The sequence below is a fragment of the Diabrotica undecimpunctata genome, chromosome 4 (assembly GCF_040954645.1).
Source record: "Diabrotica undecimpunctata isolate CICGRU chromosome 4, icDiaUnde3, whole genome shotgun sequence".
In the NCBI taxonomy this organism is placed as follows: Eukaryota; Metazoa; Arthropoda; class Insecta; order Coleoptera; family Chrysomelidae; genus Diabrotica; species Diabrotica undecimpunctata.
The window spans coordinates 73,047,599-73,060,456 of record NC_092806.1 but is presented as its reverse complement, the minus strand read 5'-3'; the positions used below and the strand labels follow the sequence as shown (position 1 = coordinate 73,060,456).

General features: G+C 30.0%; 2 protein-coding genes across 6 annotated transcripts in view; one reads left to right on the top strand and one right to left on the bottom strand.

Annotated features, from left to right (window-relative positions):
* LOC140439667 (uncharacterized) overlaps positions 1-12,858 on the bottom strand; it is a 226,478-nt gene that overhangs the window by 133,197 nt on the left and 80,423 nt on the right. The window lies entirely within an intron of this gene.
* The window catches only part of LOC140439669 (paxillin), a 127,176-nt gene that overhangs the window by 102,882 nt on the left and 11,436 nt on the right, over positions 1-12,858 (top strand). For 3 of the 5 annotated variants that reach the window (XM_072529730.1, XM_072529731.1, XM_072529732.1), the window contains 2 exons: positions 5,110-5,169; positions 10,864-11,037. In XM_072529730.1, the coding sequence (XP_072385831.1) occupies positions 5,110-5,169; positions 10,864-11,037 (234 nt within the window). Of the gene's footprint in view, positions 1-3,701; positions 3,723-5,109; positions 5,170-10,863; positions 11,038-12,858 lie in introns of those variants that run through there. The other 2 variants (XM_072529733.1, XM_072529734.1) reach the window with 2 other exon arrangements.

The window sequence follows — 12,858 nt, the reverse complement described above, 5'->3', positions numbered from 1 at the left end:
AGTGTGCTAAATTTTAACTAGATCGACCAAATCGTTTAGTTAAAAGTTATTTAATTTGTTTATCCCGGAAAGCGCTTATTTAAACAACTGTCCACTTTGTCCAAATAGTCTCTCTACAGGTATTTTGTAAATTGCAATTGATTTTTTAAGGCTTCAGTTTTAGGGTATTTAAAAAAAACTTTTTATTCATTTTTTTTTCTTAAAAAACAGTTAGAAAAGGGCTGACTTTTAAACTTATAAACATTTATAATAACTTTAATATTTTTTATGCCCCACGCTTATAAGTAGGCTTAATCAAAAGCTGGTGAAAAAACACACTTTCTAAAAAGAGACAGAAACTTCTATGACCAATAGCAACCAAGTTAGCATTTTAATCTTAAAATCATATTTCCACTGTTTATTAAGAGCTGAAAATTGAACGGATTCTGCAAGAAGATCTATATTTTATGATCCGAGTCGTAAATGGTATATTAGTAAAGAAATGATAAGTAAAAAACCGTTAAAATGATGGTACTCGTAAAATAATGCCTCAGAAAAGTAAAGGAGATAATTGCTTGAGCTCCGTTTTTTTAGAATGAAACTTCAAATTGAAGCTCGCTGACAAAATTTGCAATATTAAGGATAGCTCAACAAAATAATAAGAATTGTTATATTTTCACCTCACGGAAATTCCCGGAAAAATAAATTAATTAAATTTTTCCATAAAAAAGTTATTAAGTTTTACTATTATTTCGTAAGAAATATTTACATTTTATTGATAAGTGTATAATATTTATATAAATATATAATAATAATTTTAAATTAAAAATTAATACAATACATTTAATTCATTTATTTAATTTTATAGCTTTTTTTGTCAATAAAATAATTTATTTTATTATAACTACATTTAATAAAGATAGGTAGCTAATAAGTATAAATAATATTTTTGTAGTTGCAATGAGTAGCAATTGTAGTGAGTACCAATATTTTAACGGATTGCAATATTTTACTCTTCCTCGGTATATAAAATCTATATAATTGATCATAAAATATATATCTTCGTTTATGATCTGTTAAATACTCAGCTCTTAATGTTAATAAACAATAGAAATATGATTTTAAGAAAAAAAATGCTATCTTGTTTTCTAGTGGTCATAGAAAATTCTGTTTTTTTTTAGTGTGTTTTTAACCATCTCTTCGATGAGCCCACTCACAAGTGTGTTACATAAAAGATGTTAAAGTTATTATAATTGTTTATAAGCTAAAAAGTCAGACCTTTTTCAAACTGTTTTTTAATATCAAATTTAATAAAATGTTTTTTTAATATATCTTAAAAATGAGCCTTTAAGGAATCGATTGCAATTTACAGAATACCGGTATAGTGACTGTTTGGGCAAGAACACTTGTTTAAGTAAGCGCTCCCCGGGATAAACAAATTGAATAACTTATAAACTATTTGGTCGATCTGTCTGTTGCTACACAATTGTGAGTAGCTATATTAGATGTCATTATGCAAAAAACAAAGTTATTAACATTTATAAATTACTGCAAAAATTAGGATTTTTGCAACTATCTTAATAAAGTATTTTAATTTAGAAACTCACAAATTGAAGAACTTTTTAAGACCTACAATTTTTAATCAAACTATTTTTCTCTAAAATGCACAAGAAAAATTTTATAGGCAAACAATGATTTATTCACTTTATAAGATTGTTAAAAAAAAGCAAAATCAGCTTTACGTCTTGACGGATTTTTTATGAAGTTCCCCTCATATATAACTTTCAGATTTCTGTATAAGATTTTTATGTGAAATCAATAATTTTTCTCAGATAGACTGGTGTATATTAAATTAAAAGAAAAAGGGAACCAAATCAACATAGACTGATACAACGAAGTATCGATGCGAAATAAACGAGATAAACTAATAAATTGAACAAACTTCTTTTAACCCTCCGAATTCTACCAATTTACACATTTATGGATCTGATGCAACTGGACGATTCGGAACGTATATTTTTGCAAATTTTGTCTTTTTACTCCAAAGATCATAAAACGTTCTAAAGAAACTATATATTATTCTGAAAATACTTTCTTTATTTAAATTTAAATATTATGTTTATTGGCTTAATAAAAATGTGATTTATATTACAACCAATAATTATGCCTCAATCCCATATATCCCATATATCTAGGACACATAATGCGCCATAGGGAATTTGAGCAGCTCCAGGTAATATTAGAAGGCAAGATTGAAGGTAAAAGGGGCATACGACGAAAGAAAAAATCTTGGCTACGAAACATTACAGATTGGACCCACACAAAAGGAAATGAATTAATTGATAAAGCCCAGAATAGAGAGAAATTTGCCATATTGATCGCCAACCTCAACAGAGAAGGCACTTAGGAGGAGGAGGAATCCCATATAAACATAATATTTAAACTATGTATGTATCAAGTTTCTGCGTACTTTCTATCCGGAGTTATCTGTAACTAGGTGACCTATGACTCATTGATCCAAATACTTCTCTTTACCAAGACCAACATTCATTGTATATAAAAATTTCAAGACTCTACAACGACTCGCACAAACCATTGCACATATAGTCAGACAGACAGAAGTGCAGACGACAAGATTTCAATAAAGACTTGTAGGGTCATTAATAAAATCTAGCAGAGGTATGGAGGAGATAACGTACAGACAACATTAGTTATAAGAAGTAAAAGCAACATAAATTGTACATAACACTACACTAAAACAAGGACAAACAGTTTAAAATTATTTAAAAATTATTCTACGCTACATTCTTGTCGGCAACAGGAGAGAGAATGATTATGAGAGAATGAATGATATGTTTAATTTCATGTTTATTACATTCTGCGCTTGCTGGATAGCCCAAATTTGACGAAATGTCCCTGATGATGCTGTAGAAAGCGAAAGTACTTGGGCCAGATTTGATTATTAAAATTGTGCTCGATATTTACCTTTAATTTTTCAGAGTTCAAAGAATTAATTCTTACAAAATGATTGTAGATTTCAAAGGGGTTAATTTGTCTCGTTAACCTTTTCACACTTCCATCTGAACAATCTTTTGTATAGACCTTACTTCTATGTTTTATTTCAAAAGATCTAGACTGTTAAGAAGGCATATTATCGGATGCGGATCTATGTTTGCTGCCTTACCAACTTCTAAAAAAACATGTTCCAGGTGTTAATTGGCGTTGACGATAATATCTGAGTGACACATGTGAGTCTGAGTTTAGCTTTTTTACGCCCTCATTGAGATCACAGGTGCCCGAAACTGTTCAAGCCATGAAAATATCTTTTTATAGCGAGCAAAAGTTCATATAAAAATGATGGTGAAAACATTTGTTATATTTTTAATAATTTTTTTTGTATTGTTAGTTATGGATGAAAAATATTCGCGTTTTGTGTTAGTTTTAAAATAAATCAAAATAAATGTTTTTACATTTATTTTATTATGTGATAAAATTGCGGTAGAATTTTTCCTCTTACACTCCTACATAATAGTGCGTGTTTTCGATATTCATCAGTAAGAACCACGCCCCCTTGAACCTACCCTGATCAATATTGTCATTATGGTAATAGAGTAAAATGGGCTCAGTTTCCTTGGTTCTTGTCTAGTGACTTGGTCCGAGTTTTACGCATCTTGAAAACGTCAGATAATTGTCATTCAAAATTTTTTCGCAATAACTAGTGCACCATATAATTTGCTAGAATGGTATGTTTTTTATTATTTTTTAAGTTTAATACTATTACTAAACAAACATTGTTTCTATAGATATATAATTAAAAGTTTTAATACGAGAAACTACAAACCGTGAAAATCAATTTAATATTTTAAGTCCGTTCAGTGTCGGGAATTAATGAGACTAAATTGTTCCTCAAATATAAAAGTATTTAAAATATTATGTTAACAATAAATATTAAGTTTATCAGACATGTGTACAAATTGGTTTGAATAATAACTCTAATAGAACAGATCAATATTTATACGTTTAAAATCTTTTTGTTGGTAAAACATTGTTTAACAAGTTGTCGTTTGTAATCAAATTAATTGCCTGTAACATAACAGATCAAACCTTTTTATTATATTTTAAGCTACTTTACTTATTAGATCGACTGATTTAAAAACTTTTTATATTTTCTGCTCCTTCATGTCAAACGACTTCAGTATTTTTACTTTTATAGCCTATAACTTAAATTTGTGTTATTTGGATTTTATTGGATATTGGCGGATTTTAGATCGTATTTACGGCAATAATTTCATCTCATTATGTTGATATAATATCAGCCTTGTCTAGTACACAGTATACAAATTCTGTAAGCTCAGTATATATTTAGATTAAATACCAACTAGCATGGAACAAGTTTTGGACGACGTAAAATACAAAGTACCTACCGATCTATATAAGTATTAGTATATGTAGTTGTAAATTGGCTTTAAGATGTGACTAGATGCAAAATATTACGGATATATGATATTCCAACAAATTGTCAATAAGAATATAAAGAATATAATGTCGATAGTTGATCATAAATTGCGAAAAATGCAAAACCTTTTGCAAAAAATCTAAACTACACGTTACACTGAGCAACTAGTGATAATTCAGACACAATCCATTAGAACAAAGGAATATTAGAGTTGAATAAGAGATGTAATGTAGTGTGATTGAATTGCTTGGTGGCAATAATTTAAAGAAAATATTCAGAACATCGATGATGCTCTAAGACTCCACTGTAAAACTATAGAATGGATGAGAACTGGATGAATTTATTATTGTTGTAATATTCATATTAAGCTTACTCAGTTTCTGCATCGGTTTTGACTACATTGAGCTTTCGAATTCCTCTATTGAGTCATCTTCAGGACATAGTCCTGGTTCAGGGCGCTCCAGTTCTTGTGATGTAATATGTACTCGTTCCGTCAAACTGAGGTCTTAAACCATTCTAATCGTACAGAAACTAATACTTTTTTTTTATTAATTTTAGTCCCTCTTTATGTTCTATATTATATATTTACGTCTGACGGTAACAAAATTTCTCAATATTTTTAGAATTTGACTCATAGTTTAAATACGGTACCTAACAATTTATTTTCTTTTTAGAGTTCAGCTGCTACCGAACCCAAAGTTTGCCACAAGTGCAAAGAGCAGGTCAAAGGAGGAGTAAGTACCATTTCATTTAATATGTGCCTTAAAAGCTTCAAAAATAATCTTATAGCAACATTCTGTCAAATTAGTTTAAAAAGTAAATTATTTATCGAAATATTAGCAGCAGAAGCTTCTAGTAATTAATTAGTTTTAACAATATACATAAGAAATAAGAGAGAATTTGGTGATCATTATATGGCCCATTAATATAACAACTACATATAATGGTCACTTAAATTTTTGTAAAAACAAGAAAGTTTTAAAAATAATAGTCAATGGTCCATAATTCTTTAACTATAAGTTTCACTAGTCTACAACGTGAAGCAGACATATATGTCAACAAATTCAAATTAGGGAAAAATAACAAGAATCATTCCAAATAGTCCAGTCGTCAGCGATTTGATCTAAAAAACGAGATGAACAAGTTTAATTTTGCTGAGAACGTCAATTTCGGACCATAAAAAAGATGTAAAAAAGTTTACTACCTTCCCCAGCTTCCACTAAACTCAACCAAAAATTGATTTCATTTACGGCAAAATTTTACCGTTGAGTTGATACAAATTTTATTTAAAATTGATTTCAAACAATCTTTTATCTGTCGAATTGTTCTGCTATAATAATTGCGTAATTTGATTGATGTCAATTATATCCTTGCATTATCGATTTGGGTATGGAATTCAATTATAAGTAAACTGAAAAAAATGTGGAAGAAAACGATAAATACTTTACTTTTTAAATATACAGAAAAGGCTGAATTAAAATTTTGTTGCTTGATTTTTAAACGAAAAAAATATCAATTTAAGATTGATTGATTATTGAGCAGAGATAATGTTAAAAAAAGTAAATTAGGGAATCCAAAATACATTAGATATTAATTTTTCCACACAACTGTTTAAAATCTTCTAAGCCCAATCTTACCCAACCTCTTAAAACACGAAATTTAAATAGCTATAGTACAATAAAGACAGTAACATACAGATAACTTAAAGGGAATTAAATTCATAAAAAAAAATAAATAAAACGATCAGGACAATTGGGGAGACTTCGGGCAAATAGTGCAATAGATGAATAATTAATTATAAGCAGGTGAACCGCTGACGTAAAGAGTGGCAAAAAACTGATTTAAGTAATTTCAAAACTAAAAAACATGATGACTCACAGCATATGTCCAGAATTATTTTTTTATTTTACGAGAAACAATTTTTAAAAATAAGTTTATTTCGAAAATACAAAATTATACGAATTAATAATAATAATTGTATTAAATTTTATAAATCGAAACTAGGACAGAAGTTGAATAAAAAAAAACTGCAAAAGACCTGAATACTTGAGGAGTAAAGTGTAAACATGGACCCTAACTAAGGCAAATATGAATAAACTGATCACAACATAAAGAGCAATGGAAAGAGCAATGTGAGGTATACGACAGGCAGATAAAAAGAGGAACGACTGGGTAAGATCAAAAGCAAAAGTTCAGGATATCACAAAAAAAATTGCCAAACTCAATTAGAAATTCATAGGTCACTCTGCTAGACAAAAAGACCAATGTTGAAATGCCCCAATGCACAATGCCACATTGGAGACCATACAAAAGTAGACGACCAAGAGGAAGACCACAGATGAGATGAGTAGACATAAAAAGAATAGCCGGAATAAGTTGGAAGTATGTTGCTAAGGATAGAGATCAATAGAAGGAGTTGGGAGAGCAAAACAAAAGCAGTTTGTCTGAAGTCTGAAAGATAATGGGGTTATTTTTGAGATCCTTTGTCTCCGGCATCTTCTTCGACTAATGCAATGTCTTCTTTGTTGATGGCTGATATAGTATAGATGTTTGGATTTTAAAGTTGTCTTTGATTTTGTGTAGACAAATATTCTGTTTTTGGTAGAGTGAGAGCTTTTCCATGATGAATTTTGATTATTACTTCACTGTTTTCGGGTATTTAGATGAGGGATGATTTTATGCTTCGAAAATTTTTTACATTTAGTCTGGACTTATTCAGTTGTAGATGTATACTTTATTATTGGTAACTTGTTCGATAATGGATTCTTTTGAGGTGGTTCAGTGGTAAATAAATTGGCAAACTATGACCATCGAGGAGACGCAAGGTACAACTGTCTTCTGGTATAAATCTGGTATAAAATAAAATCTTCTTTGCAGTAGTATACGTCTTCTAAATTAGGATATTCTTGTTTTTGTAAGTGAGTTTCTTTGAGAATCGTACCAAATAAGGATAGGTAGGTGTGTACATCTGTCTGTTTCGAATTATAGGGTCGATGTGATAGTCGCTAGTATTAGGTTTTAGGATCGGAACGTGAGTAGCGAAAATTAATTTTCAATTTGAAAAAGTTACTTGTGTCCCTCATAGCAGATGGCACGACAAACTTTTGTTTATAAATTTTGTTATTGCTGTTGGTTGTTTCTGATATTTCAGAGAATTTATAAATACGTAAATATTTACTCATATCTTTAAATATCTTCTAGGTCCTCATTTTTGAATTCAATACTGGAACCAGTTGTTAATTTAAATGATAATCTACGGTGTGTACTGAAATTTAATAAACCTTCGACCACTGAAAGTCAGTTTACGCTACACTACATACATGTCGTAAAACTACATCAATTATTTTAAAAAAATATATATTCGGTATTTTAAGTACATCCATATGAATATAATCCAATGGTTTAGCAGAGATTATTGTAAAGGTGAGTTTTTTAACTTGTGGATCCCTATCGTATTTATGTTTTAATCATATTTGACAATTGTTGGCGTATTGTTCTAGATCTTCAGACATATTAGGTCAATAGCATCTTGAACTTACTTACTTACTTACTTTATCAGTAGACCCATTTGTACCTTTCGGTGTTGGGCCGTTTAAAATACAATTCATTAAATTACAAAATTTGACAGTCTTCTGAGGTGTTCTAGCTCTTAACGAACTTTCTCCATTCCTTCCTATTGGATGCCATCTGTGTTGCTTCCTGTCAAGTCTTACCCTTACTCTGCAGTATCTGCGAGATGTCACTGTTCCATTCTTTAACGGGTCTTCTTCTTCTGTTCTTCTCTATTGGTTTGGCGTCCCACACTCTTTTTACTTGTCTATTATTGTCCATCCGGGTTAGATGTCCGAACCATGCCAATTTTTTCTCCTTGATTGAGTCGAGTATCGGTTTGATTTTGAGTCGTTCTCTTATTTCTTCATTTCTAATTCTATCAGTTCTTTTTACTCCTATCGTTCTTCTGAGGTATTTCATCTCTGCTGCCTGAATTCTGCTCTGATGTCTTTTGTTTAATATCCAATTTTCTGCTCCATATGTCACTGTACGTCTATATATTGTTTTGTATACTGTTATCTTGGTCTTTGTTGATATTTCTTTGTTATTAAGGAACCCTCTATTTAGTGCTTGGAATAGTTTTCCTGTGTTTTTCCATTTTGTTAAGATCGTCCTCGATGTTTCCTTTGTTGTTGATTACTGTTCCTAAGTATTTGTATGAATTTGTTTGTATTATTTTTTGTTGGTCTATCATTACTTCTATTTGATCTTCCGTCCCTTGTTTTCTTCATATTTTCATTATATCTTGAACTTAATGGCATCTTAAACTCATTTGCATCACAATTTTTATAATTTAAATGCAGAGTTTTTGAAGTTATTTTGTAGTGAAATAACAAACGTTTCAGATGAAAGTGGTGGTCTGAACTATGAAGCAAATAATTTCTTTAGACCTATATAGTTTTTGATGAAATTCACCATTTATTCTTGCAGATTCCTTTGAGAGAACAAAAAAAATCTTATTTTAATATTTTCAAATATTTTTTTTTCTTAATTTTTGTTTTGTTTATTTCTCCTGTAGTTAATAAGACTTCGTTTTTGTACAAATTCATTACTTGATTGGTATATTAGAATGAGATTGTCGGCTGATGTTTGTACTGTTTTTTCATCTTTATCTTGATTTTCTCCTTGATTAATATCTGGAGGTCTGACTTGAATATCTGATATAATATTTATCTTTCCATTGTTTGATAATGTTTCGGAAATTTGTTTTTTATTTTGCATTTTTTAATTCGGCTGCTTTTCATAAAAGACAATTAGCTCCTTTACAGGGATATCATGTGATATTTACCCGTATAATCGGATAGCCCCTTGCTAGTCTTGCTAGGCTTTGCAGAGGTCTATTTTCTGTTAAAATTTTAAATTATCTTTAAAATAGATAGGGTATGCACACATTTGCCTTTTATTGTTAAAATAATTGATTTCTGTGGAGTTTAGGGTGCATGAAGCATATGCAACGGGATGCCAATTTTGTGATAAGACTGCTCCAATAGTATACTGACATGCGTCTGTCTTTAATAAGATTTTGTTTTATTATTTTGGTGTTTTAGGTTTGGAAACTTTTTCTAAATTTATTTCGTTTACTAATATTTCTTAATCAAGAATGGTAACAGGAAGAGGATAAAGCATTCTTTCCGGAGGTCTTATAAGTTAAAATTCAATGTTCATTAGTCCTCTTAAATTTCATTGGTATTATTACATTCATATTGAATAATATCCGGTTAAAATCATACAATATATACCTAAAGTATCACTATTAGTTTGTGGAAATGCTGGAACTTCGGCTTGGTGTTTAATAGTTTCAGTTATAAGTGCAGTTATTATATCAAAATTTGTCTGGTAGATGCACTTCAGAAAATGTGGATTATTAAAATTTATTTTTATGTAAATCTTTCTTTTTCGAGGTTGGTGTCCGAAAATTTTGTCCTTCTGCGTTCCATTGACTATTGTACATGTACTTTATTTGAAAATTCTACAAAATTCATCAGCTTCTTGTAGGTTACCATGATTTAAATTTCCATTTTGACAATGTTTTGAGTATAGCTCTTTAATTATTGCATTTACATTTTGACCAGATCTGCTATGCAGACTACGCAATACTACTCTTTCAAAGTGAAGATGATTTACAACGTATGGTGCACCAATTTAATATAACTGCCAGAAAATTTAACATGTTAATTTGCCAAAAAAGACAAAATGCATGCTGTTGCAATAGCAAATTTACTAAGATGTAAATTGGAGCTGGAACGTCAGATAATAGACCAAGTGATGGACTTTAAATATCTAGGCATCATATTATCTAACTGCGGAAAGCTCGAAACAGCAGAGATGAAAACACTTAATTAATCGCAAGACACTATGGGACACAGCTAGAAGTACAGATATACGACGTATATGCAAGGTGGAAAACATCAATAACTGGGTAAGAAATAGAAGAGTAAAATGGAACAATCATATATGCCGAACAATAAATAGAGTAGTAAAGACGGCAACAGACGGTTCTCCAAAAGGAAGACGATCAGTAGGAAGACAATGAAAACGATGGAACGACAACTTACTGGATGCACATTGAAAAACAGACCAAGTCATGTCTACATAAAAAGAAGAAGAAAAAGAAGACATTTTAACCACTATCGGTAAAGTGTTTGCTTCCAGATTGGGCAAATATATTTTAATAATGTAGTATTTGTGTACAAACATAAATCAGATATCAGATCAGATCAGATATACCTATCAAATAGAGGTTTTTAAACATTATCTCACTTTTATTGACAGTTTTATTTTTTTTTTAATCATTTTAATGGATTTTTACAGAATGGCCTTTAAGCTAACCTTTTTTATTTTGGCGTGTTTTTGCAACTACTAACACTTTCTTGCAGGTGCTAACAGCTTTAGGTAAAACATGGCATCCTGACCATTTCTGCTGTAATGAATGCAAAAAGCCTATAACTGAGAATACTTTCCATACTAAAGATGATTTTCCTTACTGTACGCCTTGCCATACTAAGCTTTTTGCGTCTATTTGCCATGCCTGTGACCAACCAATTTTGGACGTAAGTTTAATCGATTTTTTATTATTATTATATTTAGATTTTATGCAGATTTTATATGCAAATTAATTTATTTTCTTTATAAAACTTAACAACCTAATCAGACACAAATTTAAAGAACTAAATGTGTTACAAATATTCCGTAATTAAATGAAAAATAAAATACATTTTTACGTGCAAAAGGTTTGTGATAAAGTCCACTGTATGAAACTAATGGTAATAAAAAAATATTGAAATTAATGAAAAAGATATTTGGATCATTGGACTACGTACTGGAATCAAACTGCAATTTTAAAAATTTATTTTATATTTAATCCATTATTAAACAAATACTAAATGTTCAACCGATGAGATGAAGAAAAGTTAACAATTGCAGAAAGAAAGATTCTCAGACGTACCCTGGGAACCAAAAGAAAATAGAAGACGGAGAATTTAGACGGCTATTTAATAACGAAATTGGAACTCATTAGAAATTAGATGAACGAGGAACACATTATTCGACACATAAAGGCCTAGACTAAAATGGCTTAGGCATGTGTAAAGAAGACGAGAAAAAATTATTAAAGAAAATGATAATATGGAAACCAATGACTACGATATCTAAAGGAAAACCGAAGTGCAGATGGGAGGATCAGGTCAGATGGGACATTAAAAAGATGAATATAATATAACTCGAATGAAAAAATTGAGGACAAAAAGGATTGAAGTTCAATTACAAATAGAGCCAAAACAGTCACCAACCTGTAACGGAGAAGAATCGCAAACAGTGAAAACTTGAATTGATCCCTGGCGGAAGCCGGATCAGAAAACCCTTAAACAGGAGGCGTATACTCCTGGTGGAAGGATGTAAAACTTGAACTAAATACAAGATTAGTTGAAAAAGTTCACAGATATGTGTACTGTAATGACTATATTATCATGTCCAGTTAAACAAGATATACAAATAAAACAATGAATTACTTAAACCACTTCTTAAAAATTTATATTTCTTGGCAATAGTAATTTCAATGTAGAACAACAAAGGTATATAACTAATCGAATTAAATCGAATTAAAAATAAAGATACACTAACGATTTCGAAAAAAAAAAAATGTGGCCCCTAAATTTTCATCGGCTGTTCCCCAATTAATTGCAGAAGAAGTAAAAAAAAATCGGTTGCCTGTAAAGTCGGTTTTACGGGCGAAGATTTTACGTGACAACGTCTTTTTCTCGGTAGAATATTTATTGATATGAATATTATTAAATTGCACAATAGGAACAAGGAATTGCCGCTATAAATTCAGTTTCTCAACTTTTGTGTCAATCTAACAATTAATCAATCAATCATAGTTTACGATAATGAAATATTAGTGTACAATTATTTACCTTTATTGTTGTAGTTGTTGTAAATGACGAATCTACTCACGAATTGAAGACAAATCTCACGATCTCACGATTAAGGTCTTACATCTTACGATTTTTAAATTTTTTTTAAATTTCAAGTGTTTCTAATAAAATGCATGGGAGGAAATCAGCTTTTTTTAGATTGTCACTTTGAAATATCCATAAATTGACTGTATTTTTGTATCAAAGTGGGCTACTCCAATTAACTCAATTAATATACACAAAATAATATAAACAAAGCTTAAAAGGTTCTTTATGCTTTGAAAGTGGTTTATAAACAACTGAATTGTAATGTATATTTTACCGCTTACTAAATATGAAGTATAGACTAAATTTTGTGTAAAGAACAAACATTCAACAGACCTAATAGTAAAAACATATTGATTTAAGTGTGAATTTGAGATAATGTGCTGACAAAATGTTAAATCCTAAGAAAACAAA